The sequence below is a fragment of the Nilaparvata lugens genome, chromosome 7 (genome assembly GCF_014356525.2).
Source record: "Nilaparvata lugens isolate BPH chromosome 7, ASM1435652v1, whole genome shotgun sequence".
Classification (NCBI taxonomy): domain Eukaryota; kingdom Metazoa; phylum Arthropoda; class Insecta; order Hemiptera; family Delphacidae; genus Nilaparvata; species Nilaparvata lugens.
The window spans coordinates 10,987,638-11,014,293 of NC_052510.1; the positions used below are offsets into that span (position 1 = coordinate 10,987,638).

Sequence of the window (26,656 nt, forward strand, 5' to 3'; positions counted from 1 at the left end):
TCTTTGCTCGCCTTGGTGTGCTGATGGTCATCAGCCACTAAATCCGCCTGTGCTTGATAGTGCCCGCATGTCAAGAGGATACAGCATACTCTGGCTGCCCGTAGTGACATTCACTACCACAGCACCAGGCACCGTGAGCTGTTGGATGACCTCAGGAGACTCCTACAACGATCACAGGTCAGTTAAGTTAAACGGTGCCAAATGACAGGAGATTCAGGTCAAGTATGGAGTGCCACAGGGATCAATCCTTGGCCCTTTGATGTCCCTCATCTTTATAAATGACCTTAGTATGGATGGGAAAGCTTTGCTGTTTGCTGACGACAACTCTCATTGCACAGGATGAAGATCCTCAATTGGCTGTGCTGAGGTCTGCTGAACTACTGGAGGAGGCGAGCTCATGGTTTAGAGCAAACAGACTGTGTATGAATGGAGAGAAGACGCAAAATATTCTGTGCTCCCTGAGACTTGGTCTGCCTCCAATTGGTGGGCCTGAGGTTAAGCTCCTTGGATTCTTGGTAGACTCATCACTAACATGGGACCAGCACATCGATATGATATGCAACCGACTTTCCAAAGTGACATATCTGATGCGGAAATTGAGAAGTCATGTTCCAAAGAATTACCTTGTGACTGCATGCCACTGCCTGTTTCATAGCCATATCAACTATGGGATTGCACTTTGGGGTCATGCAAGTGGATGCCAGAGGATTCTCCTTCTGCAGAAGAGTGGTTCGAATCATAACGTCTTCACCATACTTGGAGCATTGTCGCCCGCTGCTCAGGAGGCTGGGAATACTCACTGTCTTCAGTCAATATGTGCTGAGCTCCCTTGTGCTTCTGAAAGGCCAACTTCACACACTCCAAACAAGAGGCCAGATCCACAACTACTTAACTAGAGGGCGAGACAACATCGATCTTCCCTACTCAAGATTGGCTAAGCTGCACACGTGCTATCCAATGCGCGCATTGATAATTTTCAATAAACTTCCACTGCAAGTGCGAGAGTTGGAAGAAAAAGTGTTCAAAAAAGTGCTCCGAGAGAAACTGATTAGCCTCGCTCTCTATTCCTTGAATGAGCAGAAGATTGTAACTTTTTCAGTCTCTTTGATCGGCGATCTTGATATAACTTACTGTAAATATTTGCACTTTTGTGTTTTATAAATCGACAATGTCTATCCAGTATATACACTGTTCACAGACGGAAGAAAAATTGAATTGAATTGAAAGTTATCGGATTTCTGCCTTGAAATTCCTCAACAAGCTGCCTCCTGGAGTGAAGCAGTTGGTTAAGGACGTCTTTAAGACAACCGTCAGGAATCTGTTGTGTGAAAGGCGGAATATAGTGTATATGATATCAAGGGTGATAGGCTAATTTGAGTTTTTATTAAAAGTATATATACAGTTTGGATTTTTTTTCATATGAACTGTTGTATGTTGAATTAGTGCTTTGACTTTAATGAGTGTTGTATTTTCCTATAGAAAGTTTGGTTCTAAAGTATCAATAACATCATGTTTTGAATCCAGATTGTTTATAAACATATATACAAAAAACTAAAATGCCAACATAAAAAACATTTTTCCATTAAACTTAACTCAAGAATATTGTTTTTAACATCACTTCCAATGTCAGCTATTTGTTCAAGATTTTGAAATTTTGAAAAAGGGGTGTTTTCATGTTAAGGAAGTGAAATTGCAACCTTGCAACTACTGATAGGAAACGTCAATGTCAAGGTTAACCTAACTCCATCAATGATAATGCTCAATTAGGTTAAAAAAACTTTTTAATTTTATATCTAGCTTCAAATTATAGAATATAATTAAAAATTATTACTCACATGTAATAATAGGTTTGCGGTCAACTATTGAAATTTCACTACTGCCGTCAGAAATTCCGTTTACATTTGAAACTTGATTCATGACGTTCAAACTTTACAACTATCACATTATATAAATAATTATAAAGACTGTTGACAGAGCCACTGATTCCTTTTGATATTGAAATTATCTACAGATGAGTTAATAGATGAATATTTTATAATTAGGCTTGAGCTTTCAATTAGGCTCATGATAAAGTTGTTGGTTATGTGTGTCACATCAACGTTTGCACATGCTGTAAAGTCCATTTAAAAGAATTAATAAATGAAAATATTTTATAGCTTCTCATACAAATAATGAAAAACATTCACGGAAACTAAAATAAATTAACTTTCAAGTCAAGAAAATGATAAGCCATAATAATTAACTCCAAACAAAACACAACACACTCATCATCATCATCAAAATCAGAAACTAGAAAAACTACCGCCACCTGTATCAGATGTCAGATTTTGTCGGCGGTGATGTGAGCATGTAGCGGGCTTTTCAAATCTATAAAAGCAATTGTATTACAATATTATAACACTATTTTAATTCAACACAAAATAATGAACATCATCTTAAAATGATATCTTGAACAAATCCTTATCATTTTCCATAAAATAAGCTGGCAATTCATATCATATCCTGATGTGATGACGGCATCGGCAATACCAGACACTTTCTTTGACAACAATCAGCTGACTTTTGCTTACAAAGAACTTTCTCTTCAGTTCATCACATTTTAGGCTAGTTTATAGGTTAGCAAACTCTGCTCTGTTTAATTTTGTATTGCTTGAAATTTATCTATTTATACACAAACTTTCACCTTCGATAGTTTTCTATAGATATTTTCCACTTCAATTTGAAGGTAAGCTTTGAATTTTGTTTTGATTATGGTGCCATAAGATATTGTTAAGCATTACCATCCGTATGTCTGAAGTTTATGAATATGAATAATTGTTATGATTCATTGTACTTTTCAAACTACGCTGTCTGTAAGTAAACATAGTCTAAAAATGAATGAAGAAAAGTATTATCTGGATTTTTCTCTTGTTAGAGACAAATTATCCATTGCACTTTCCTGTTTGCTCAAGTACCGTAATGTTAATTAAAGTAGCCTATAAACCACACCCTCAATCTTTATTTTAAAGTGGTGAACTTTTATAGATTCCGTCTTTGCGTAGTCTTGCAGTGACATACTTTTTGTTAAAGTTAATTGTGAGTTTTTTAGGCTATCCGGCATAATATTGAAGAAGTATGAGCCTGCATAAATTGATTTGAACCAATTCTGCAAAAACTCCTTTTCAGAATGCATGTGCTGAAGGATGTAAAACTTACCCTCATCCTTCTTCTCATAATTGCTTCATCCCCTGTGGCTACAGGTTCAAAAGTCTCAGCACAGGAAACGAGCACTGAGCCCATGAAATAATTCATCTTGACTCAAGCTGCTGTTCTTGTGCAATGTTTATGGGTACTCACTTCAAGTATTAGTACTTAGGAGGAGATGGGTAGAATGTCTTTACTCATACCTACCAGAGACAAACAAATATCCTATTCTATTCCTTCTGCTCATACTTTCTTGTATATTCCTTTACATGAAACAGTAATTATTACACTATAGATAGCAGTGATCAATCCGTTCCGACTATGACAATATCTTTTTGGTCTTATTTTAAAGCAGCACCAGCTTCTTTGTCTCAGCAATAGAAGTTTATATCGTATGTGACGTTTAAACTTTTTAACCTAGGCTATTTCGGACTATGTGTAACCCTATCTAAATTTGGGAGAGGAATTGCTCAAGATTACTTTATTTTTTCTCTCCCTATCATTTTTATGATGTACTTATTGTATGAATGAATAAACAGTTGGTGGTAGGCTGTTACCAGATCTGCCTGAACAGATCTTCAATTTTCTTATGAGAACCTGTACTTTACTGTATTTTGTTTCAGATGGCAACTTGTGACAGCAGTAAAATGAATGAACTGGATATGGAACTGGACAAGCGTGCCCTGAAAGCACTAAAACTGATGAATGAACTGATCGCATCCAAACTGGAACTGGAGAAATCGGTGAAAGCTGGTAGTTTGGATTTGGCCAAGGCGCGCTACATAATGGGCAACCGTAATGTGTCTGCGCTGCAACTACCAACTCCCGGCGAAGGCGCCGATGTTGCTCCCCTCGTTACAGTTCACAGGGCACAGACGTTTCAAGGTACAATTAACAAAAATTATTACAAAATTGAATTGAATTGCTGTCTTTATTTAAATATTTAGAGTGCGAAGGAAGGGAGCAACCGGCCTTATCTTACTTACACTTGAACCTACAATACAATACTACGTTACAAACTAATTCGAAACATCACTCATAAAACAAATAGATGAAAAGTTGAAGAAGTTAAAAATTCATGCTGATGAAACGTGAAAATCTATAAATATATTATCTTCCTCTTCTGTAGTCCTCTCCAGCAGCCAGGGCTGTGGGAATCGTCCTTTCATCTTCCCTTTTGTAGGGGTCGTTTATTTATTTAGGCTATTAGGTAAAACACGAAATAAAATTTCAAAAATCCATACTGATAAAACGTGGAAAACTATAGCCTAAATTTATTAATTTCATATATAAGTTCAAAATATACACTTCAGTGTGATTACTGCACCTGAATCTAATAGATTCAACCACAGTTTATTGATGTTATAGAATTGTCGTCCAATTCTTTCATTGGTGCTCGTAGCAATGGTTCAGCTTGATGACGTCTTTTTCAATAGACTTACGTACTAGTAGTAGATAATTTATGCTATCACCATATCACAATTCAGCTTACTGAAAAATCGTGTCTATCTTTTGAGACAAAATGGTAGTTGATATTTTATATCATCGCCAAATCTCAATTCAGCTTTCAGAAAGAATCTCGTTTTTCTCTGAGATAGAGGCTTGAAGCTGAGCAGTTGACTCCTAATCTCCAATCTTTCATGATTTTCCTCTTTCAAAATATCTATGTTTCCTCTTCTATCTTTCTCCTTGCTCTCTCTCCCATTCGTCAAATTTTACTACATTCCGTCAAGTCATCTCTTGTGCGAACGACCAAGATAATCTTGTATATCTGAATAGAAAACACTGCCTCTAAGAAGATTTTAGTTTTAATAAATTTATTGAATGCATAATATGCTCTGTTACGAGTACCATGTGAAATGCATATTTGGATAAGTTTTCAAAATGTTTTGAACGCATGATATTTCTATATCACCTAAAATCAGTTTGGCGACGTTGAGGAGCTAGAATAGGATAGAGCTTTCAGCTTTGTGTAATGACAGACAAGGATAGCGACGACAATTTTGATCAGGTGTTGACTTAACGTGATTCTAACTATAGTCCAATTAATATTATTTTCTGTAATCAGATACGTTCAATTTCCATTCCTTATACAAATTTGAACAAAAACAGTGTTTAATTAATATTATTGTCTGAAATCATCAATTTAGTATGTATGAATGATATTCAATATTTCCATCCCTGATACAAATTGGAACAAAAACCTCATCCAGTAGGTCTTTAATTATTTTTGTGATTTTTTAAGATTCCAACAACGACTCCTCAATGGAAAACACCATCTCACTGCAACTAGAACGGGTCACGCTGACGACTCCGTCACCCGACGAGAGGGCGCGACGATCCTCGCAGGCAGCCCTGAAGAAACGCACCACCGAAGGCCGCGACGCCGACGAACAGAGACCTCTTTTAGACGAGGATGACGACGAGGATAAGTCTGTCAGCAGTCCAAGACCCGATCAAGCCATCCAAGACCCCATCAAGTGGTTCGGCGTTCTGGTGCCGCAGAACTTGAGGCAAGGCCAGGCGCGATTCAAGCAGGCGTTGGACCTCGTGGTGCATACTGCCAATATACAGTTGGAGCTGCATGCTACTGTCACACAGTTCAGGAAACTGTTGGATACTAAACGTAGTATGCAGTCCAATTTGATACAGCTAGATACTGAACAACCAGTTGTCGCTTAGCGTTGATACAAAAATTATAATTAATCAGCCCCAACATACAGTTAAGTTGGAGCTGCATGCCTCTTTCATACAGTTCAGTGGAGCTGCATGCCACTTTCATACAGTTCAGGAAACTGTTAGACACTAAACGTAGCATGCGGTCGAATTTGATACAGCTAGATACAGAACAACCAGTTGTCGCCCAGCGTTGATACAAAAATTACAATTAATCAGACCCAACATACAGTTGAGTTGGAGCTGCATGCCACTTTCATACAGTTCAGGAAACTGTTAGACACTAAACGTAGTATACAGTCCAATTTGATACAGCTAGATACTGAACAACCAGTTGTTGCTTAGCGTTGATACATACATTAAAATGAAGGGTGTGATCACATTGTTAAACCGTGTCCACACTGAACAAATGTTCGACATACATGTTCGGCAAACATGTTTGTTGAGGAGCTCAGGGACAAACATTTCAAAAAGTTTGGATAATCATTGTTTGTCAAACAAAAAATTACTGTTTTTCCAAACATGTTCAGTTATGACAGCTGTAAAACATGAAACCTGTTCTCCCCACTTACAAATATTTTGTTTGGTGACGCGTCCACACTGGCCACGGGCAAACATTCTTTGTCTCAGCAATAGAAGTTTATATCGTATGTGACGTTTAAACTTTTTAACCTAGGCTATTTCGGACTATGTGTAACCCTATCTAAATTTGGGAGAGGAATTGCTCAAGATTACTTTATTTTTTCTCTCCCTATCATTTTTATGATGTACTTATTGTATGAATGAATAAACAGTTGGTGGTAGGCTGTTACCAGATCTGCCTGAACAGATCTTCAATTTTCTTATGAGAACCTGTACTTTACTGTATTTTGTTTCAGATGGCAACTTGTGACAGCAGTAAAATGAATGAACTGGATATGGAACTGGACAAGCGTGCCCTGAAAGCACTAAAACTGATGAATGAACTGATCGCATCCAAACTGGAACTGGAGAAATCGGTGAAAGCTGGTAGTTTGGATTTGGCCAAGGCGCGCTACATAATGGGCAACCGTAATGTGTCTGCGCTGCAACTACCAACTCCCGGCGAAGGCGCCGATGTTGCTCCCCTCGTTACAGTTCACAGGGCACAGACGTTTCAAGGTACAATTAACAAAAATTATTACAAAATTGAATTGAATTGCTGTCTTTATTTAAATATTAGAGTGCGAAGGAAGGAGCAACCGGCCTTATCTTACTTACACTTGAACCTACAATACAATACTACGTTACAAACTAATTCGAAACATCACTCATAAAACAAATAGATGAAAAGTTGAAGAAGTTAAAAATTCATGCTGATGAAACGTGAAAATCTATAAATATATTATCTTCCTCTTCTGTAGTCCTCTCCAGCAGCCAGGGCTGTGGGAATCGTCCTTTCATCTTCCCTTTTGTAGGGGTCGTTTATTTATTTAGGCTATTAGGTAAAACACGAAATAAAATTTCAAAAATCCATACTGATAAAACGTGGAAAACTATAGCCTAAATTTATTAATTTCATATATAAGTTCAAAATATACACTTCAGTGTGATTACTGCACCTGAATCTAATAGATTCAACCACAGTTTATTGATGTTATAGAATTGTCGTCCAATTCTTTCATTGGTGCTCGTAGCAATGGTTCAGCTTGATGACGTCTTTTTCAATAGACTTACGTACTAGTAGTAGATAATTTATGCTATCACCATATCACAATTCAGCTTACTGAAAAATCGTGTCTATCTTTTGAGACAAAATGGTAGTTGATATTTTATATCATCGCCAAATCTCAATTCAGCTTTCAGAAAGAATCTCGTTTTTCTCTGAGATAGAGGCTTGAAGCTGAGCAGTTGACTCCTAATCTCCAATCTTTCATGATTTTCCTCTTTCAAAATATCTATGTTTCCTCTTCTATCTTTCTCCTTGCTCTCTCTCCCATTCGTCAAATTTTACTACATTCCGTCAAGTCATCTCTTGTGCGAACGACCAAGATAATCTTGTATATCTGAATAGAAAACACTGCCTCTAAGAAGATTTTAGTTTTAATAAATTTATTGAATGCATAATATGCTCTGTTACGAGTACCATGTGAAATGCATATTTGGATAAGTTTTCAAAATGTTTTGAACGCATGATATTTCTATATCACCTAAAATCAGTTTGGCGACGTTGAGGAGCTAGAATAGGATAGAGCTTTCAGCTTTGTGTAATGACAGACAAGGATAGCGACGACAATTTTGATCAGGTGTTGACTTAACGTGATTCTAACTATAGTCCAATTAATATTATTTTCTGTAATCAGATACGTTCAATTTCCATTCCTTATACAAATTTGAACAAAAACAGTGTTTAATTAATATTATTGTCTGAAATCATCAATTTAGTATGTATGAATGATATTCAATATTTCCATCCCTGATACAAATTGGAACAAAAACCTCATCCAGTAGGTCTTTAATTATTTTTGTGATTTTTTAAGATTCCAACAACGACTCCTCAATGGAAAACACCATCTCACTGCAACTAGAACGGGTCACGCTGACGACTCCGTCACCCGACGAGAGGGCGCGACGATCCTCGCAGGCAGCCCTGAAGAAACGCACCACCGAAGGCCGCGACGCCGACGAACAGAGACCTCTTTAGACGAGGATGACGACGAGGATAAGTCTGTCAGCAGTCCAAGACCCGATCAAGCCATCCAAGACCCCATCAAGTGGTTCGGCGTTCTGGTGCCGCAGAACTTGAGGCAAGGCCAGGCGCGATTCAAGCAGGCGTTGGACCTCGTGGTGCATACTGCCAATATACAGTTGGAGCTGCATGCTACTGTCACACAGTTCAGGAAACTGTTGGATACTAAACGTAGTATGCAGTCCAATTTGATACAGCTAGATACTGAACAACCAGTTGTCGCTTAGCGTTGATACAAAAATTATAATTAATCAGCCCCAACATACAGTTAAGTTGGAGCTGCATGCCTCTTTCATACAGTTCAGTGGAGCTGCATGCCACTTTCATACAGTTCAGGAAACTGTTAGACACTAAACGTAGCATGCGGTCGAATTTGATACAGCTAGATACAGAACAACCAGTTGTCGCCCAGCGTTGATACAAAAATTACAATTAATCAGACCCAACATACAGTTGAGTTGGAGCTGCATGCCACTTTCATACAGTTCAGGAAACTGTTAGACACTAAACGTAGTATACAGTCCAATTTGATACAGCTAGATACTGAACAACCAGTTGTTGCTTAGCGTTGATACATACATTAAAATGAAGGGTGTGATCACATTGTTAAACCGTGTCCACACTGAACAAATGTTCGACATACATGTTCGGCAAACATGTTTGTTGAGGAACTCAGGGACAAACATTTCAAAAAGTTTGGATAATCATTGTTTGTCAAACAAAAAATTACTGTTTTTCCAAACATGTTCAGTTATGACAGCTGTAAAACATGAAACCTGTTCTCCCCACTTACAAATATTTTGTTTGGTGACGCGTCCACACTGGCCACGGGCAAACATTGTTTGTCAAACCTAATAAAATTTACCCAAACTGTTTCAACAAACATGTTTGTCAAACATTTGTTCAGTGTAGACACGGCTTAAGCGTGTATGTGCTAGTACACGAGAAATCATGCATGAACCAAAAAAAAAGATCTGGCAAGTTGAAACACGTTGTGACTTGCATGTAACGGCTTACAATGAACGCAACTAGCAAGTTCACGCTTTTAGTGTAAGTGTTCCTATTGCTCTTTCCAGATTTTGTTTCTCATCTGCACGCTTAGTCATGCATATCCAAGCGTGTAGTTGCACATATACGCATACAATGTGATCGATCACATCCTGATGCTGATGAAAAGCATTGATGTTGTATTTAAAATCTTTGAATGTCCATTACGTATGATATTATGTGGTTCATGAGAAATCTTCCATGTTATCTATCTCTATTTGACATTTTGAGAGTATACTACAACTACATTCATTCGTACTATAGTGAGGTCCACGTTATAATGACAATATTTGTTCAACTTTGGTTTTGCTATCCTTGTCTATCATTCGACAAAGCCGGTGGTACTATCCTTTTCTAGGTCCACAACGATGCCAATTATGTTTTTGACAGTGTAGAAATATAATTAATTAATGCAGAGAATCGGCATCGCTATTCTATTATCTTTATCCACTGCCATTATAAAGTGGACTTCACTATATACGCATATACTTTCATACAGGCAAATCTAAACGTGATACAGATAGTACGTATACAAACAAAATTCGGATTCCGAACTTTTGAAAAAATATGACAAATTCTATTCTTTTTGACACCTTCTGTTTTTTTCATCCAGTATTATTTTTTGTATAACTCAATAATGTTCGTCAACTGGAAGATTTTTCCCTTTACAGAAAGATTTGCGGTACTTAACAAACATGCAAAATACGATCTCTAATCGCTTTCTGTGAGAATTGATTTTTCTCATATCTTCGTGTTTTTATTACCCATCAATTTAGATTTTTTATATCTTCAAGAGAGTCATTTGTCAAGTCTGGACTGAGAAGTTATCACTTAAAATATGGTTGTAATTTTGTCAAAGTCATTGAAAATCAATGCTTTTATGTGTTTTAGATTACTGATGATTTTTTTTCTATATCAGTGTAGCTAACTGTTAATGGACGAAGGTTTATTACCCTACCATTGAGTATATAAATTGGTTGTTTTATATATTGGTGTTTTACAGATTATATAAATTAACCTATATTTATAGTAGATATATTATTATTTGTATGTGATTCTATAAATAATAGTTAATAGTCTAAATGATGAAAATGTTTATTTACTAAGTTTTAAAAGAATAAATTCTATACTTCTTTGTTATATAAATACAATAATTGCTTTTCAATCGACCCTCTCCTTCTATGCCAATTAGTTCAGGTTTTTTTAAATAAATTAGATAAGCTACTCCAATTTTAAAGCGTTTCTCTAAACTATAGCTATCCTGCTATAATATTTGTGGAAAACATAATCATTTTATTCACATTATAACGGGTCTTTGATGAATATTTGGAGAGTCCGATCTCACTTGGCATAAAACCTGCATTACTGTAGAAATCTGAAAATACAGCAATCAATGAAAAATGATTTGAATATTTCCATTGGGCTTTATATTCCAAACTCCAAGTGTGGAATGTGAAATAATTGTGGGTTCAGAGCTTCCAGTTTATTATCGTGAGTTCGAATCCCGCAGATCGCATGGACGTTTGATCATCTCATCAATTCACCCACGCCACAAGCAGAAGCTCATGTGGGCATCATCCCCAATAAAAAATCAAGCAAACGATTTTGGTATCACAGGATCACAGCTCCTAAACCATGAAAATATTCTATGTATAATTTCAAGTACAGTACCGTATAGATGCCCGCTGTAACCTACGATGCTAATTAACTAAATTTATTGATCGTAAAGAAGGATTGCACTTAATGTTATAACTTTGTCAGATATTTTGTGCAAAATCATTTTTTAATTCTAGGTCTCAAAGGATGCGTCTCGTATTGATCAATGCATCTGTTAAAAGGAAAACCCAACAACTTTGAAAGGTCATAAATGATTGTTTTGTTTCTAAATAACATTTGATGTTTTGCAAATCAACATTCTGCTATACCAAGGTAACACGCCCAGAATATCTCATATATAATGCAATGTTTATCTTTGCTATTACTTCCCTTATATCCTTATGGGGATTGAGAGAATGGACAACCACCATTACCGAAATTAGTTACACGAATAAGACCATTAATTTTTAAATAGCCAGAGCTGTACTAACAGAATGTTTGTCTATTGCGTAGGACCTTTTAACTAAAGTTTTGGAAGTGTAATTAGTGTTCTTTGCTACATCCACTACAGTGTATCGAATATTGCAATAAGCAGCTATCTGTAAATGCAGTAAATGCTCTTCAGCGGCTAGTTAGAAACAGGATCAACGGTCTTTTAAATACAGTAATCATTATTGAATAAGGTAAGGTACTATAAATTTATTAGAATATTATGAATAATGATTGTTTATACAAAAACCTACTTCAATGTAATAAGAATAGCATATTTAATATTTTTCTAGTATTATAATTTTAATTATTTAATTGATGTTGCTTTCCATGACGAAACACTATATAATAACTCTGTTGTAGTTCAGACTCTGTGTTACTTGTAAATATTTGAAAAAACACTTACTTTTCTTAGAGTATTGGGTATTGGTGAGTATTGAAGCTCCTCTTCAGGAGTGAAATGCATTCCTCAATACTCCAAGAAAAGTAAGTGTTTTTTCAAATATTTACAAGTAACACAGTGTAGTGTCAGAACTACAACAAAATTAATTATTTAGTATAGATCCATTGTATTTTGCAACTAATGTATGAGTCTGATGAATTTAGAGAAGGCCTACCTATATTTATTTGATAAAATATTCTAATCATTTCACACATAAATAAACTAATTTTTCTAGTATAAAATAACTAGGTACCTAAATTGAATTGATTCGTTGAAGAGACGTGAAAAGCTGAAAATCGTAGCTAGAAAAATATCTGTTCAAGTAAAAAGGAATCCTATGACTTATATTCATGTTACGTATTTATGAGGGAAATAATTCATATATTTAAGGGAAGCAAGAAAAAATACTTTTTATACTCTTAATCTCCAGAGAGGAGCTCCCATTCAAAGCTATTGGAAAAGTATTTTGGCCATTAAGTATTACAAGTAAATTAAGTTGGCCATTAAAAGTATTAAAGGTCATTATTTTTGAGTGAGACATTGCATTGGTGATTTTCCCAACTGAGCATAAAATTGACATAGAACTCAATATTATTTATACCGGTATTCATTACTTTTCTATGATTATTAGAGTATGCTATTATTAGACCATTAATGAATAACAAACATTTATTCTGTTGAAAAAAGGGTGAAGGTTGTTGAAAAACTGTCTGAAAATGCTGCAATCTTCACCGAATGTGTGGTACAACATCGATGAGTTGTATACCATATCGAATCAAGGAACAATCGAGCTAAACACAATGGACAACAAAGATAGAATGAGTGCTACCACATCTTCAGGATCTTATCAGAGAAACATCTACAGCAATAAGGCTACAGCACAACAAAACAGTCCAGGATCAACCAAAATATCAGGCACTCAAAAAATTATCAACAGTTCAAAAATTCACTTCTTGCGTCATATCTTGGATACTGAGAGGACAATGACTGAAAGGTTTGTTTTATAACTCAATTCATTTCTTATAACTTCATAAATTAAAGTTTGAAAATAATTCATTCATCAAGTTTCTTTGTTTATTTGATCCTTATTACTGCGATTTATTCTGGAAGGAACAGGGTTGGAATAGAATCTATCAAATTTTAAGAAATCAATAAAATCAATACTTGTAATTAATTCCTTCCCCAAGCTTGAGCTTTCTCATTTGGGAAAGTAGTTCTTGATGTTTTATTTTGTTGAGTAGTTCCATTATTGTAATATAAGATATTGTATAGTTCATTGATTCCTTTTGTACTTTTTTATTTTGCTAAGGGTGATGCCCGCATGAGCTCTAGGTTTGTGCGTGCGTAATGAGGCGGATGATAATGAGAAATGAATGGACCTACTGTTTTAGGTGGGTTCTGAACCACATGGAAGAGATTTGATCACTCATGAATCATATTCAGAGGAGTTGGCTCAAGTGGTCACCCCTCAAAAATGTATAGGAATGGAATCAAAAGACAAAAAGGGAATAAATTCATTGTGAAGCGTCATTATGAGACGACGAAGGGGATGATATTATTATATGAAAAAATCTAAATTGAATCTGTACCGTAGATGAAAGAAAATTTCATTTTTCAAAAAAAAATCCAAAAAAGTCCATTCTATAGCGTTAGTAAAATAGTGTGTTAGACTCCCTCCAGCGGTCCGTAAGTTGCATCTTACGAGCTGGATTGTATTTTTCTCATTGAGTAACATCAAAATTGGTTTATGATTAGTTACTATGCAGTTCTGTATATTATAAACTTGTTTATGTGATTTTGATATGCATGTATTTTACATTTGCTTGTATTAAGCTTATTGGAAATAAAACTTCATTCATTTTCTCGAGGTTGAATGATAAGGATACCAATTTTAAATTACCCTATACTACTTTCCATTATTATAAATGAAAAATGATATCGCAAATCAAAACCAATAATCGCTGAAGAAACCTTTCCCATATTGCTTTCATAGTTTCTATTAGACGGTAATACTTTTGTTTCAGATTAATTTGGTCAACTATAATAATCATTATTGCCATGCTGGCCATTATCATTGGAGTATGTGCACTCAGAAGTTTTGCAAAGCCAGTTCTGTCTGAAAGTTATGTTCCTGTGTCTGAAATCTTCTTTCCGGCGGTAACAGTCTGTCCCCAGAATAAAATATATAATCAAACCACAAGGCAAAACTCCAGGATCCCAAATTTCAACTTGGAAGATGCAAACAAGTATGTTAACATTCTTCAATTGATAATTTATTAATTATTTTTATAATTATAATTGTATTCTTGAGAATGATGTCGAAGCTAGTCGTGTTTAATTTTAAAATACACCTTTTTCTATGTATTTCACACATGAAGTCAAATATTTGACTGCATGTCGTGTGAAATACATAGAAAAATGTATTAATACATCGCAGCTCGGAATGAATCAAAAAACCATCAATTTTAAAAATAATACTACAATAAGGGTATTTGTCTCTATAATTAAATTTATTATTGCAGTATATTATATACACTCCCTGTGATTCTCAACAATTCATTTTTTATTGCGGATGATGCCCACATGAGCATTTTGCTTGTGCGTGGGTAATGGCAAGTGCAAGGGTGAATTGTGAGATGATCAAACGTCCATGCCTATTCGACGAGATTCGGTGGGATTCGATCCCGCTACCAGGTAGACGTAGCAGACTGAAGGGTGCAACGTCTTAGTAATGAATAAATGAGACACAGATGTTATCAATACCACTTTAATTTTGTTTTAACAAAGGACCATGGTTTCGACGAGGCTACACCTGCCCCATCATCAGATAGACTGAGGATGCAGTCCTTTGCAGTCCTCAGTCCAGCTGAGGATGGGGCAGGTGTAGCCCCGAAACCATGGTCCTTTGTTAAAACAAAATCAAAGTGGTGCTGAAAACATCCGTCTCATTTATTCATTATGGAAAAATACCACAATATCTGTTCAAAAACAATCAATATCTTAACGCCTTAGTGGTCAACTCGGCTATCTGGCCGGCGAGATTTAGATTGTAATCACACCCTTTTGCAATTAATAAGAACATTTTATCTGTTTTATCAGATTTGAGGAATCAGAACTGAGAAAAATGTTGTGTGACACACCTCAGGATATGGATGAGACAATGTCACCCACTCAGAAAAGAACTTCTAGATCTTTTGACGAAAGCTGGATGACCAGAGCATTATTGAGAGTGAGTAAAATACAACACAAATAAATCAATCAAAAGGACAATGATTAGAAGAAAAATTGTCTGCTTGTATATTATTGCGAAATATGTTGGACAATTAGTATATTGTCATACAGGAACAGGTATCTAGTTACCCTAGTCTTATTTTTCTATGGTGTATTGTGTACAGTGATTAGTATAGAACTAGCTAATTTTGATAATTTGTCTATTGCAGTTCAGCCCTCAGTTGAATAAGTTCATGCACAGCTGCAAATTTGGAAATGAGGATTGCTTCGATGAATTTGGTAAGACCATTACTGAGGAGGGACTCTGCTTCACGTTCAATGGTTTCAACCTCAGAGATCTATTCAACCATGATTTGTAAGTGAATAGAATACAATTTAGGGTTTAAATTTCTTTATTTTTTCAATAATTCATGAAATCTGAAATTATGATAACAATTTTTTTGATTCTTGACAATTTTTGTTATTTATGTTTATTATTTATTGTTTTTAAAGGGACGGATTCAAGGATCCAAAGGTTCAAAGAGACCCACACGTCAACCGAAGCTTATTGAGTTCCCAAGTAGTATGTTAGTTAGGCAAACCAATACCTATGTCCTTCACAAGAACCAGGAGTTTTACCCTATACTAACATTCCATTCATCACCTGGTTGCAATCCTTGTCGCAATCCAGTGTGATATGCTTGGCAGTCTCTTTAGACTGATTAGTCCTAGTGACCTACGTGAGTTCCACTCCTGGCCTTCTTTGTAGGTCCTTCCGCTGAGGAAGGGGCGGCCAAGTTACCTCTGGGGCGCCCGGCCACCTTGACTCAGCCTCTTGACCCACATTTGTGCCTAGAGTTTCACTCATCTCTGGTCTCTTGGGTTTTTTCTTTTTGGGTCAAAGGCCTCACCTCTCCCAAGAAGTTTTGCCTAAATGGCCGCCCTTCTTTGACCAGTGGTGAGGTTTGGTCTCTCCATCCACAAATCGTGACCTACGTGAGTTCCACTCCTGGCCTTTTTGTAGGTCCTTCCGCTGAGAGAGGGGACGCCAAACTGCCTCTAGGGTACCCGGCGCCGGCCCCCCTCGACTCAGCCTCTTGACCCACATTTGTGTCTGGAATTTCACCCATCTCTGGTCTCTTGGGTTTTTCTTCTTGCCCCTCAGAAACTCTGCAGGGTCAAAAGCCTCACCTCTCCCAAGAAGTTTTGCCTTAATGGCCGCCCTTCTTTGAGCAGTGGTGAGTTTTAGCCTCTCCACCCACAAACTCATGACCTACGTGAGTTTCACTCCTGGTCTTTTTGTAGGTCCTTCCGCTGAGAAAGGGGACGCCAAACTGTCTCTGGGGCGCCCGGCCACCCTCGACTCAGCCTCTTGACCCACATTTGTGCCTGGAGTTTCGCCCATCTCTGGTCTCTTGGGTTTTTCTGTTTGCCCTTTCGAAACTGCCCTGATGAGGCAGATCCCGTGGGTTTGAAGGCAAGGCAACTTCTGGAGTTGCCTTGAGGTCCATTTTAGTCGCCTCCTACGACAAGCATGGATACTGTGGGTGAATTCTGGTTTTCAACACATTCTTGAGTACGATGATCGACTCAAAGCTCCCCCAACCCATAGGGGGCTTTTTTGTGATTTAATCAAAGACGAAAATTTGCATGTTTGCTAACTCTTTTTAATCATTTATTTGGAACAGAGCTATTCATATTAAACAGATTTCAAACGACAATCTGCCGATAAACTCTCAACTTCGATAACAATAGAATGCGAGTTATGAATTTACCACATTATATTGTGATCAATTAAATTAGAAATACTTTAATATTACCAATCAAATAATTTTGTGAGAAAAATATTCATTTTCAGAATTCTACCGATTCAAGAAGACACGGTCCCATCGGATGATGGCGAAAAGCCGTTTCGCTACATGACTGCTGGGGCCAATCTACCATTGGTGACCTCTTCACTGACAAGGACCTCCAAGAGTGACCTCCCGCTGACCTCTAACCCTCGCAGGGCGGCCAGTCACCTACAGTACCTCACTTTGGATCTTTTCACAATCAATGAGTATGCTGAGGATTCGTGTAGAGCTGATGCTGGTTTCAAGGTATATGCTCTTGTAAAATATAGGGTTGGGCAGGGAGTTATGGATGATTTGAAATAAAAGTTACACACTCATTTTTTATCAAAACTCAAAATTTATTTTTCTAGTGTGTACCTTGGATGTTGCCATTATAAAAATTAAAGAGGAAAAAATTTAAACATTGATTATGTACAAAAAATAACGTCTGTTAAATGCTGTCCGTTTTTGTCCATACACTCCTGTAGACGTTGTGAGAAGTGGTCGGTCTTCTCACATTTCTAAGGCAGAGACCTTTCCTGGGCGCTTCATTTCGTTGCGTGGAGATGTGCAGTTGCCTCCTTGTAACTGTTTTTTATGTGGCTACCTGAAAGCACGTGTATACATGAACAAACCGCGAACCTTTGAAGCACTGAGTGAAACAATAACACAATAAATTCGAGCGTACCATGTGCATTGCTTCAGAGGAGTATGGACAACATCTACAGGAGTGTATGAACAAAAACGGACAGCATTTAACAGATGTTATTTTTCGTATATAATCAATGTTTTAATTTTTCCCTCTTCAATTTTTATAATGACAACATCCCAGGTACACAGTAAAAGAAATTTTTAGTTTCGTTAAAAAATGAGTGTGTAACTGTTATTTCAAATCATTCGTACCTCCCTGCCCAACTATGTATGAAGATGAATTTCCAAATGAACTAATAAGTTGATAAATTTAGGATATGCTGATAATTGTTAAATAGTTTAAGTTTATAATGTTCTCATATACAAGAATATAGAGTGAAAACAAAATTAATTAATGTTGCAGGCAGTGGAAAATAGAATGTTCGAAAAATCAAAATGATATAATTATTATATTATTGTGATGAAAACCTATTTCACAAGCATTACCATATACCTCATATTTTCATAGCTATTTATAAATAGGCACTTTAAGACCAATCAGCAAACATTTATAAAATAGTTTATTTCAAACCAAAACTATCAATTGTTGTCACAATAACTTGACTGTTTTTTTTAAGAATGAATAATCAATTAACATGACGGACGATAATGTACGGACACAATTATAAAACTACCCAATCAAATATTCTATTATTCATTTTTTTATTGCGGATGATGACCACATGAGCTTTTTACTTGTACGTGGGTAATGGGAACTGCGAGGGGGGTGATTTCAAATCAAATAAAATCAATATTTATGATTCATGAGATGATCAAACGTCCATGCCTATTTGATGTGATTCGGCGGGATTCGAACCCACGACCAGGTAGTATACTAGCAGACTGAAGGGTGCAACGCCTTGGTCAACTCGGCTATCTGGCCGGGAAATATTTATCAAATCAACATAATAGGAATCAAGAAACATACCAAGTACCGGTAGTACAATACGGTATCTACATATTTTTAAACTGATTTCAAAAGGAGGCTAACTTAAAAACAGGTGACATATGAAACTAAACCATTGTCAATTATTCATAGATATCACTGAGACTAAATTAAAATAATAGCCTATATAAAGTTTTGGGCGAATGTCTGTTTTTCTTTCAAATATTGTTTTTGTTTGCTTCATCCAAAGAGCTTGAATGAATGTTGCTCTAGCTCTTGTAAAGAAAACTGGTATAATCTCTTTGAATGAATTGAGAACTTGAATAAATTTTAGCTCAATTTTGTTCTTTCAAATATTTTGTTGTTAATTTTTTCATCATTTATTATTATTGTATCCTCTATAATAATTTAAGAATTTACCCTTTCTAGCAGCTTATTATTTGAAGTGCGCCATTACACTCTTTATTTGCATTTATAGATTTTCATCCACGACCCCGAGACCCCAGCGCACACATCGACAGCAGCGGGCGTCTACGAGGTGGCAATGGACAACGAGATGACTGTGACAATTGCGCCCACTCAGCATTCTACCGACGCCGTCGCTGCCGGCACAGACGCTTACCGTTGTCATGAATGGCGCAACCGTCACTCGATGATGACAAATGCGGCCAACCATCACTCGATGATGACAAATGCGCCCAACCATCACTCAATGATGACAAATGCGCCCAACGCCAGTATGGACCAGTTAGAACGGCAGGAGTTGCGGCGGTTCAAACTCTATTCGAAGACCAACTGCCAGTATGACGTCATTGCTCAGTTCATGGAGCAATGTGCCGGTTGTGTGCCTTTCTACTTGCCAAGTTAGTATGGAAATTATAATAATCCTTTCTACTAATCTTTGTAATCTCCAGTACACTTTTTTATTGTGAATAATGCCCACGTGAGCGTCGGTTCCCACATGAAACCAAGTAAAAACAAGGTAAAGCACAAGGTAACCCACATGAAAGTGCTTGGGTTATTTGATGAGAAGATCAAACGACCATGCCACTGGCTCATGAATCAGTCACTTCGAGTCGAAAATCATTGATTTCGCCCTACACGCGGGTTCTGGGATGTTTTGAAAAATCTAAATTGCTCGTATAGAGAGTAAATCATTTTTCAATTAATTCGATAATTAAAAAAAGTCAAAATTGTACAAGCTGTTTAAATAATACTCGATTCTCTTTAGTATAAGACTAATAATATATTTAATTCTGATTTTCAGGAAAAATGGATTCAGTTATCTGTAACTCGACTAGTCGTCTAATCCTCAAACAATGCAAAGGTATAATGACTACTAACAGACCTATGCTTTTATTACTACTCGTCGTATTAATTTGTCGTAAATAGTATTATATTTGTTACTAGGCTATAATAAATTATTTAAATATTCCATTAAATTAATGGTAGACCTACAGTAGTCTTGTATAACATTTATATATTGGTAGCCTACATAAATTAGATAGGATAGTACACATGCAGCACTCAAAGTCTGAATGAAGTTTTGTGAAAATCAATTTCATCTACTCCATTTTTATTATATCCAATTTTTTCATCAATTTCAATAATAATCAATTTCTTCATCTACTCCATGTCTTTAAAAATAAATTTCTCTAATTTTTTTGAGTAGCACCAAATATTTTAAAAATCTAAATTATTAAAAATTAAATTGGTACTTTTCAGAGGAGCTGTCATCGAGTGACATAACAAAGCATTGCATACCAGGCTGTCAGAATGTGGCCTACTCAATATCAACAAGTCAAAAATACTACCGCTGGACTGTGGAACATAAATTTCGTAAATACACGGCGTGAGTAGCATTTTATCTTATCCACACACTTTTCAAGTAAACTTTTACTGGCAAGTAGTTTCAATTACATATATCTTATTAGTTTATAGTGTTTTTCGATATGAAGCTGCGTACAGACTTTTGCGCCACGAACACGCGCATTTCGCTTTTTATCTGTATTCGTACAGAAACTGAAAGATACAGTCATAATAAGCTGATGAAAAGTTAAATGATCGTGTTTGTGGCCCTCAAGTCTGTACGCAGCTTTACTTCCTTTTTATAAAATTATAGAATATAGTTTATTACACTAGATTTTAAAGCGTTTTATTAATAAGTTATTTCTATTTATAGGTACAGTTTATGAATCTGATAATCACCTATATGAGTGATGAAAGCTTCTATGAACGTTGTAAATTTGGAACTTTTTACTGAGACATTTCTAAATCTCTTTTTATATAGCAAAACTGAATGAATTGGACTTATTCCGAAACTGAAAGATTAATTTAGCTTCTGTCAATTTTAATGTATAAAGTTTTTCAAATGGATTTTAGACTGTAATTCAGACTGAAAATGTGGGGAAAGAGCTGAAGAATAGAGAACAGACAAAAAGTATATTGTAGTGGTAGTGTGAAAGATGATGTCTTTGGATATTAATTAAATTTATTTTTTATGTGATATTGGTTGTAAATTTAAATGTTTTGTTTGAAGAATGAGCAGAGTGATTGTTCGATTCAATGATCAGTATGCAGTCTCGAAGCGGTGGACGGAAGAATCTCTCATGGGAAAGACGTGTGCTTTAGGTAAAAACCTTCTTTTTTCTTATAATAATTGGATTATAAATGCTAAATAATTCGGGGATGGAATAGTAAGGGCTGTAAGCCTGTTTCTCAATTTCCATTCATTTTATGATTATGTGTTTCATTGCCATTGTTGAATAAATAAGTAGTTGTTCACTGGTACTACTTAATTTTTATCAACTACGGTAACAATAATTTTAAATTAATAGAAATCTTACTCATGTCTCTCTAATTCAGCCGAACATTAATAAATGATCGCACAGACATTATTCAGAAGTTTCTAACTACGATGATTAAGACTTCACATCTAATCCGAAAGAATTACATGTCAAACGTGAATCAAAGGAAACACCCAACATCACATTTACTGTGCTTATCCTGCATTAATATTTACCATAAATTTAATTTATTACTTATTATTCAATCTTTCTTAATTATTGATAAGTCACAATTCAGGAGTTGAGAATATCAAACTCCAACTTCTGTGAGCAAAGCCGAACTATCAACTGACCAGAAAAATTGGTTTGTTCCTCACCAATGATCCAATTTTTTTAGGCTTTATCATAAAAATAAATTTACCTTTTTCTTTATTTCAGTACTATTCGTGTTGGTTGTAGTGCTGAGCGTATTCTTTGGCATCAGTGTTATATCACTGGCGGAACTGATCTACTGTTTATTCGCGATTTTATGCCGGAAAGATAAACCACAACCAAACATCCCGCTCACAAAAACCGATCCCATTGTGGCAGAAGACCCAATCGCTGAGCTGGAATTGGACAAAATCACCGAAGAGTCACCCACGTTCAGTGATGACCTGAGAACCTTCAGAGGACGTGATGGCTTCTAAATATTATCATACAAATGAAGATACCTGTTGCTGTGGAGTGTGATTTCATAGAGTTATCTCAGGAAACTACAGTGAGGCCCACGTTATAATGGCAGTGTTTGATTAGCAATGGTATTGCTATCCTTGTCTATCATTAAACACAGCGGATAGCGCTATCTGTTTCTCGCTTTGCTCTGTTGCCAGATCGTCTTTCAACAATGTAGAAATTATAATTAATTAACCAAATTTTCGTCTTCATTATGAAATATTGAAAAATATAATTTATTGCTTAATAAAATATAATTGATTATTTTCAACGAGAATGAACAGTTAATATTACATCAATAAACCTGTATCAGCTACAGTCTATAGAACGCATTGACAAGACAGAGAGGTTCGGCAACGTTGTTCTCCTATCTTTCTCCTCTGCCATTATAACGTGGACCTCACTAAAGATACGAGTCAACGAGATTACAGTGCATGAGTAACATTGGTTCTACTGAAACAAGAATGTGAACGTGTTTCAAAGTACTAACTTAGTTTATTGTAAACTTTGATTTCTGTTCAATCTTGAGAGGTTATGGACAAACTTTTTGATATTCTAGAGTTACCAGCTTTATATTAACCAAACACTAATCAATTACCAAATCTGTCTCAAGTAGCCTAATAGTCCAGTCAATATAGACATAAAAAGGGGGGCTACAGTCAATATATTATTTGGGTACATAAGAGAAGTCCAGAACCAATTTCTTCATGCAAAATTTCCTTGTGCTAAATACAGGCTGGCCCAAAAACCTCGTATTTTCAGCTCATTTTCCAGTTTTCAGCTATTTCTGCCAAATCTCGTAATCGGACAGAAAAATTTGCCCTCGCCTTTTTTTAGATTATAAAAGACCTGATCTCAGATTGTAGAGCACAAAAATACATCCAGAGGAATTTTGAATTATACATCTAAAAAATAGGAACAATCTGAAGATATTGTTGATCAAAAACTAAAATTTATCAAAATTGATTTTTTTCTTCAAAATTCACTCATTTTTGAAAAATCATAACTCAGTACTCATTGGAGATAGAGAGTTCCGAATGATCTCATTTTATTAAGAATTTTATAATCTAAAAAGAGGCGAGAGCAAACTTTTCTGTCCGATTACGAGATTTGGCAGAAATAGCTGGAAACTGGAAAATGAGCCGAAAATACGAGGTTTTTGGGCCAGCTTGTATCTAGCACAAGGAAATTTTGCATGAAGAAATTGGTTCTGGACTTCTCTTATGTACCCAAATAAATATTAAAAAATCAGAACTACAATATAAATTGCATGCACCAATGTATATAGTGACTGGACTATAATATCCACTGCTTATCTACGCAAGACTTATTTATATCTTTTAAAAATGGATAGCTTATTATAAAAATTTATATCTAGTACCTATGTAAATGAACCTGTATTATATATGTCATTCTAGTAAAAAATTGAAACCATTCAGCAAGTTAAACTTAAAAACGTTTTTGTATTGAACAAGATCCCACGGTTTTTATTCGCATTATTTACATTCAGGACTCAAGGAAAATCAAAAAATCAGTAAATTACAAAATCTATGAGGAATTTTCGATAACTAATACATGAGGGCAGAATTATTAGGGAAATGGGAATTATTATTTTTGGAGCAATATAAAACTAAGTATAGTCGTTAGGTTTCTATTGCGTTCAAAATTTGTCAATCAAAATTGGAGATGGAAATGCTAAATTTTTTTAAAATTGATAAATCTGTCTCAATAACTCTGAAGTAATTGCGTAAGGTGTAAATAAGGTACGTGGGACATAGATTAAAAAATCTTGACACTATCAATATTTATTTTAAAAGGAATTGAAAAGCTAAAATAACATTGGTTTGATGGGATAAAAAATAGGCTGTGGATAGGTTGTGAAAGGACAAGAATTATTATTAAAAATTTATTGGTTTTTCACATAAGCTATGTACAAAATATTTACAAAATGAAATTTCATAAACTAAGCGTATGTACAATTAATTACAAAGTTTATGATTAGTTACTGGTTCCATAAATCTAATGGTAAATTAATATTCTCAATAATTTTCCTTAATTCTTCATAAAAGAGTAAAAAATTATCACATTTGAATCTTATGATCAAATCGATCTAAATGATTTCGCATTTGTACTAAATAAGCTGTGACTCATCTTGATCTACCGGATCTTAATCAAAAGTAATTAATGGGGGAAAACAGTTAAATTAATAAATAGCATGAAAGACAAACTAAAAATATCGTTAGCTATTTTCCAATAGCTACGGTAAGTCTCTAGCTTAAAGGAAATTTCACCCATCTATAACATAGGATTAAAATACGGTAGTATCAAGTAAAATTGATCGATGATTTATTTTTCTAGATGAAAACAAAGTTATGTTACTTGTGAATCTACAGTGAATTGAATTTTGATTCCAAACGTGTATTCTCTAACAAAGGATGTAAAGTACAATAGAAATTATGATAAAAATTGTTGCTCAATGAAAAATCAGATTCAATTCTACACTAATACAACTGAAATTTTTAAATTCAAGATGATTATAAAGTACATGTGAGGAGTAGTCAGGTAGTGGACAATTCATCTCATCTAGCCAATGGAATGATACAAGACTATGTCCACAATAAACTCTATAAGGCAGTTGCTTGTTTAATGTTATCATGAATAATACTTAAATTTGTTTTCTTAGGCTAACAATAGGGCCTAATGCATGTTTAACATGTCCATATTGATTTGAAGGGTCCTAAAGGTAAGTGAGATAAGATTATGTAAAAGGATGCTGCACTAATCACATCGAAAAAATAGTTTGAATAGTTCTATCAAGTAATACTTCCATGAAGGAAAACTCCAGTGTTACAGGATAGAGAGTTACCAATGTATACTAAAAACTTGAAATCTATATTAGATTTAAAGAGTAGCGTAATTTCCAAGGCATTTATAACTCAAACAATTAAAAATCTAAAACGTTCAGTCTAGTTTGATCTGGGAAACAAATTAATCAATTAGGCCTACATCAATAGGTACATCGAATAAATTCATTATAATTATTGAGCTCTTCATATCAATCTACACACATTATATTTTCTAACGGAATAAGGTATTAGTAAAAACAAGCTTAACAGTATTATTTTATAGTTGCCATTTGAGGTAAATTGGTTGCAATATCAATTTATTGTAATGAGCTCTTCATAAAATCCATTAATGCTTCTAATGGAATCAAGTTTCAGTAAAATCAAAAGCTTAAAATATTCTATAGCTGCAACCTCAAGAAAAAGAACTGGTTGCAAAAAATGAAGTACATAATCGTGTACTGATACAAACTTCTAATACGAGTGCAAGGTACACAAATTTTGCTAAAACTCTATATTATCACCTATCAAATTTCATTCTCAATACTTCCAATTTGTGATATAGATTGGAAAACAAGAATCTCATGATTACAGTATATTTCAAATAAACTCGTAATAGACTCAAATACTTTGAGGTACAAATAAAAACTCCGAAATGAGAAATAAAACAAATTAATATCAAATCAATTAGATTAATATCAAATGAATGTTAATCGTTGGAGTAAGTGGTACGGTAGCTTCATACTGCAAGTATTTCCAAAAAAACACTTTTCATCAACTTGAAGTTTTCAATTTGAAAGTTGGCAGAATTCAATGCCATTAAATCATCTATAAAATGCAGTGGGGCCATCATTCAAACATTAATTTATTTATCACAATGTTACAAAGATTCTCATAACTCAAAACAGATTCTAGATAAGGACTACAGAGCATAGAGATAAGGGCATTTTATCTCAAAACAGATAGAATTCCGATAAAATAATTTTTGATAATATTCTTCAATTGAAGTTGATTTTATGCCGACAGAGTCTAGAACTTATAAGGAATGATACAGTCCTCTTGAATATTTGTTCGATTTGATTATTTCAAGTAATTATCGAGTTTCTTGTTTGATTTTATCTATTTTTGTGTGTTTGTGACCTCGTATCTCAAACACAAAAGATCGATCAAGTTTGGATGGATTTTATTTCTTTTGTCGTACATCTTCTTTTGAAAAATTTGCTGCAACTGCAATTTTAGTCGGGTCTTGCTAGGTTGGCAGGTCTGTCGGGGAGTCGCGGAGGCAGTGATGGAACTGGACGGCTGAAAGAAAAATTTAAAAATTGATTATTGATTTGAAATGGAAACAGTTCAAAAATTCAATTTCTTTTACTGAAACCTTCTATTATGTACGGTTGAAAAGTGTACACCAGTAGATTATGGGTGTTGAAAATTGTACACAAGTAGAGTGTATTTGTAATATAATCTAAACTTGAAATACAAAATTTGTTCATTTGCAGAGATCTAAAGACTTTGATTTAGGTAATAACTGTAAAACCTCAAATTTGCCTATTGA

At 35.1% G+C, this 26,656-nt stretch overlaps 5 protein-coding genes across 20 annotated transcripts in view; 3 read left to right on the forward strand and 2 right to left on the reverse strand.

Moving 5' to 3' along the window:
• The window catches only part of LOC111056496 (trafficking protein particle complex subunit 10), a 42,072-nt gene extending 39,781 nt beyond the window's left edge, over nucleotides 1-2,291 (reverse strand). Inside the window, exon 1 of the mRNA XM_039433667.1 lies at nucleotides 1,836-2,291. Coding sequence (XP_039289601.1) covers nucleotides 1,836-1,917 — 82 coding nt within the window. The 5' untranslated portion in view covers nucleotides 1,918-2,291. The remainder of the gene's footprint in view (nucleotides 1-1,835) is intronic.
• A 274-nt stretch (nucleotides 2,292-2,565) lies between these two features.
• Nucleotides 2,566-6,214, forward strand: LOC111056494 (coiled-coil domain-containing protein 115). 2 transcript variants are annotated; one of them, XM_022343861.2, is made up of 3 exons: nucleotides 2,566-2,725; nucleotides 3,807-4,068; nucleotides 5,429-6,214. In XM_022343861.2, the coding sequence occupies exons 2-3, from the start codon at nucleotides 3,807-3,809 to the stop codon at nucleotides 5,863-5,865; spliced, it is 699 nt and encodes a 232-aa protein (XP_022199553.2). In that variant the 5' UTR covers nucleotides 2,566-2,725; the 3' UTR covers nucleotides 5,866-6,214. The 2 variants fall into 2 exon arrangements, with proteins under 2 accessions (XP_022199553.2, XP_039289602.1); XM_039433668.1 differs by having other exon boundaries at nucleotides 2,714-2,852.
• A 501-nt stretch (nucleotides 6,215-6,715) lies between these two features.
• Nucleotides 6,716-9,877, forward strand: LOC120352556. Its single transcript, XM_039433669.1, has 2 exons — nucleotides 6,716-6,999; nucleotides 8,358-9,877. Exons 1-2 carry the CDS (start codon nucleotides 6,738-6,740, stop codon nucleotides 8,519-8,521), a joined length of 426 nt encoding a protein of 141 aa, XP_039289603.1. The 5' UTR covers nucleotides 6,716-6,737; the 3' UTR covers nucleotides 8,522-9,877.
• Nucleotides 9,878-12,777: 2,900 nt separating this feature from the next.
• LOC111056495 lies at nucleotides 12,778-22,424 on the forward strand. The gene is made up of 10 exons (XM_022343862.2): nucleotides 12,778-13,134; nucleotides 14,165-14,386; nucleotides 15,240-15,369; nucleotides 15,581-15,726; nucleotides 17,209-17,449; nucleotides 19,237-19,621; nucleotides 20,026-20,085; nucleotides 20,484-20,610; nucleotides 21,298-21,389; nucleotides 21,983-22,424. Exons 1-10 carry the CDS (start codon nucleotides 12,857-12,859, stop codon nucleotides 22,231-22,233), a joined length of 1,932 nt encoding a protein of 643 aa, XP_022199554.2. The 5' UTR covers nucleotides 12,778-12,856; the 3' UTR covers nucleotides 22,234-22,424.
• A 1,726-nt stretch (nucleotides 22,425-24,150) lies between these two features.
• Nucleotides 24,151-26,656, reverse strand: part of LOC111056499 (dynamin) — a 66,562-nt gene continuing 64,056 nt past the window's right edge. For all 15 annotated transcript variants that reach the window (XM_039433686.1, XM_039433681.1, XM_039433680.1 and 12 more), the window contains one exon: nucleotides 24,151-26,403. In XM_039433686.1, the coding sequence (XP_039289620.1) occupies nucleotides 26,337-26,403 (67 nt within the window). In that variant the 3' untranslated portion in view covers nucleotides 24,151-26,336. The remainder of the gene's footprint in view (nucleotides 26,404-26,656) is intronic.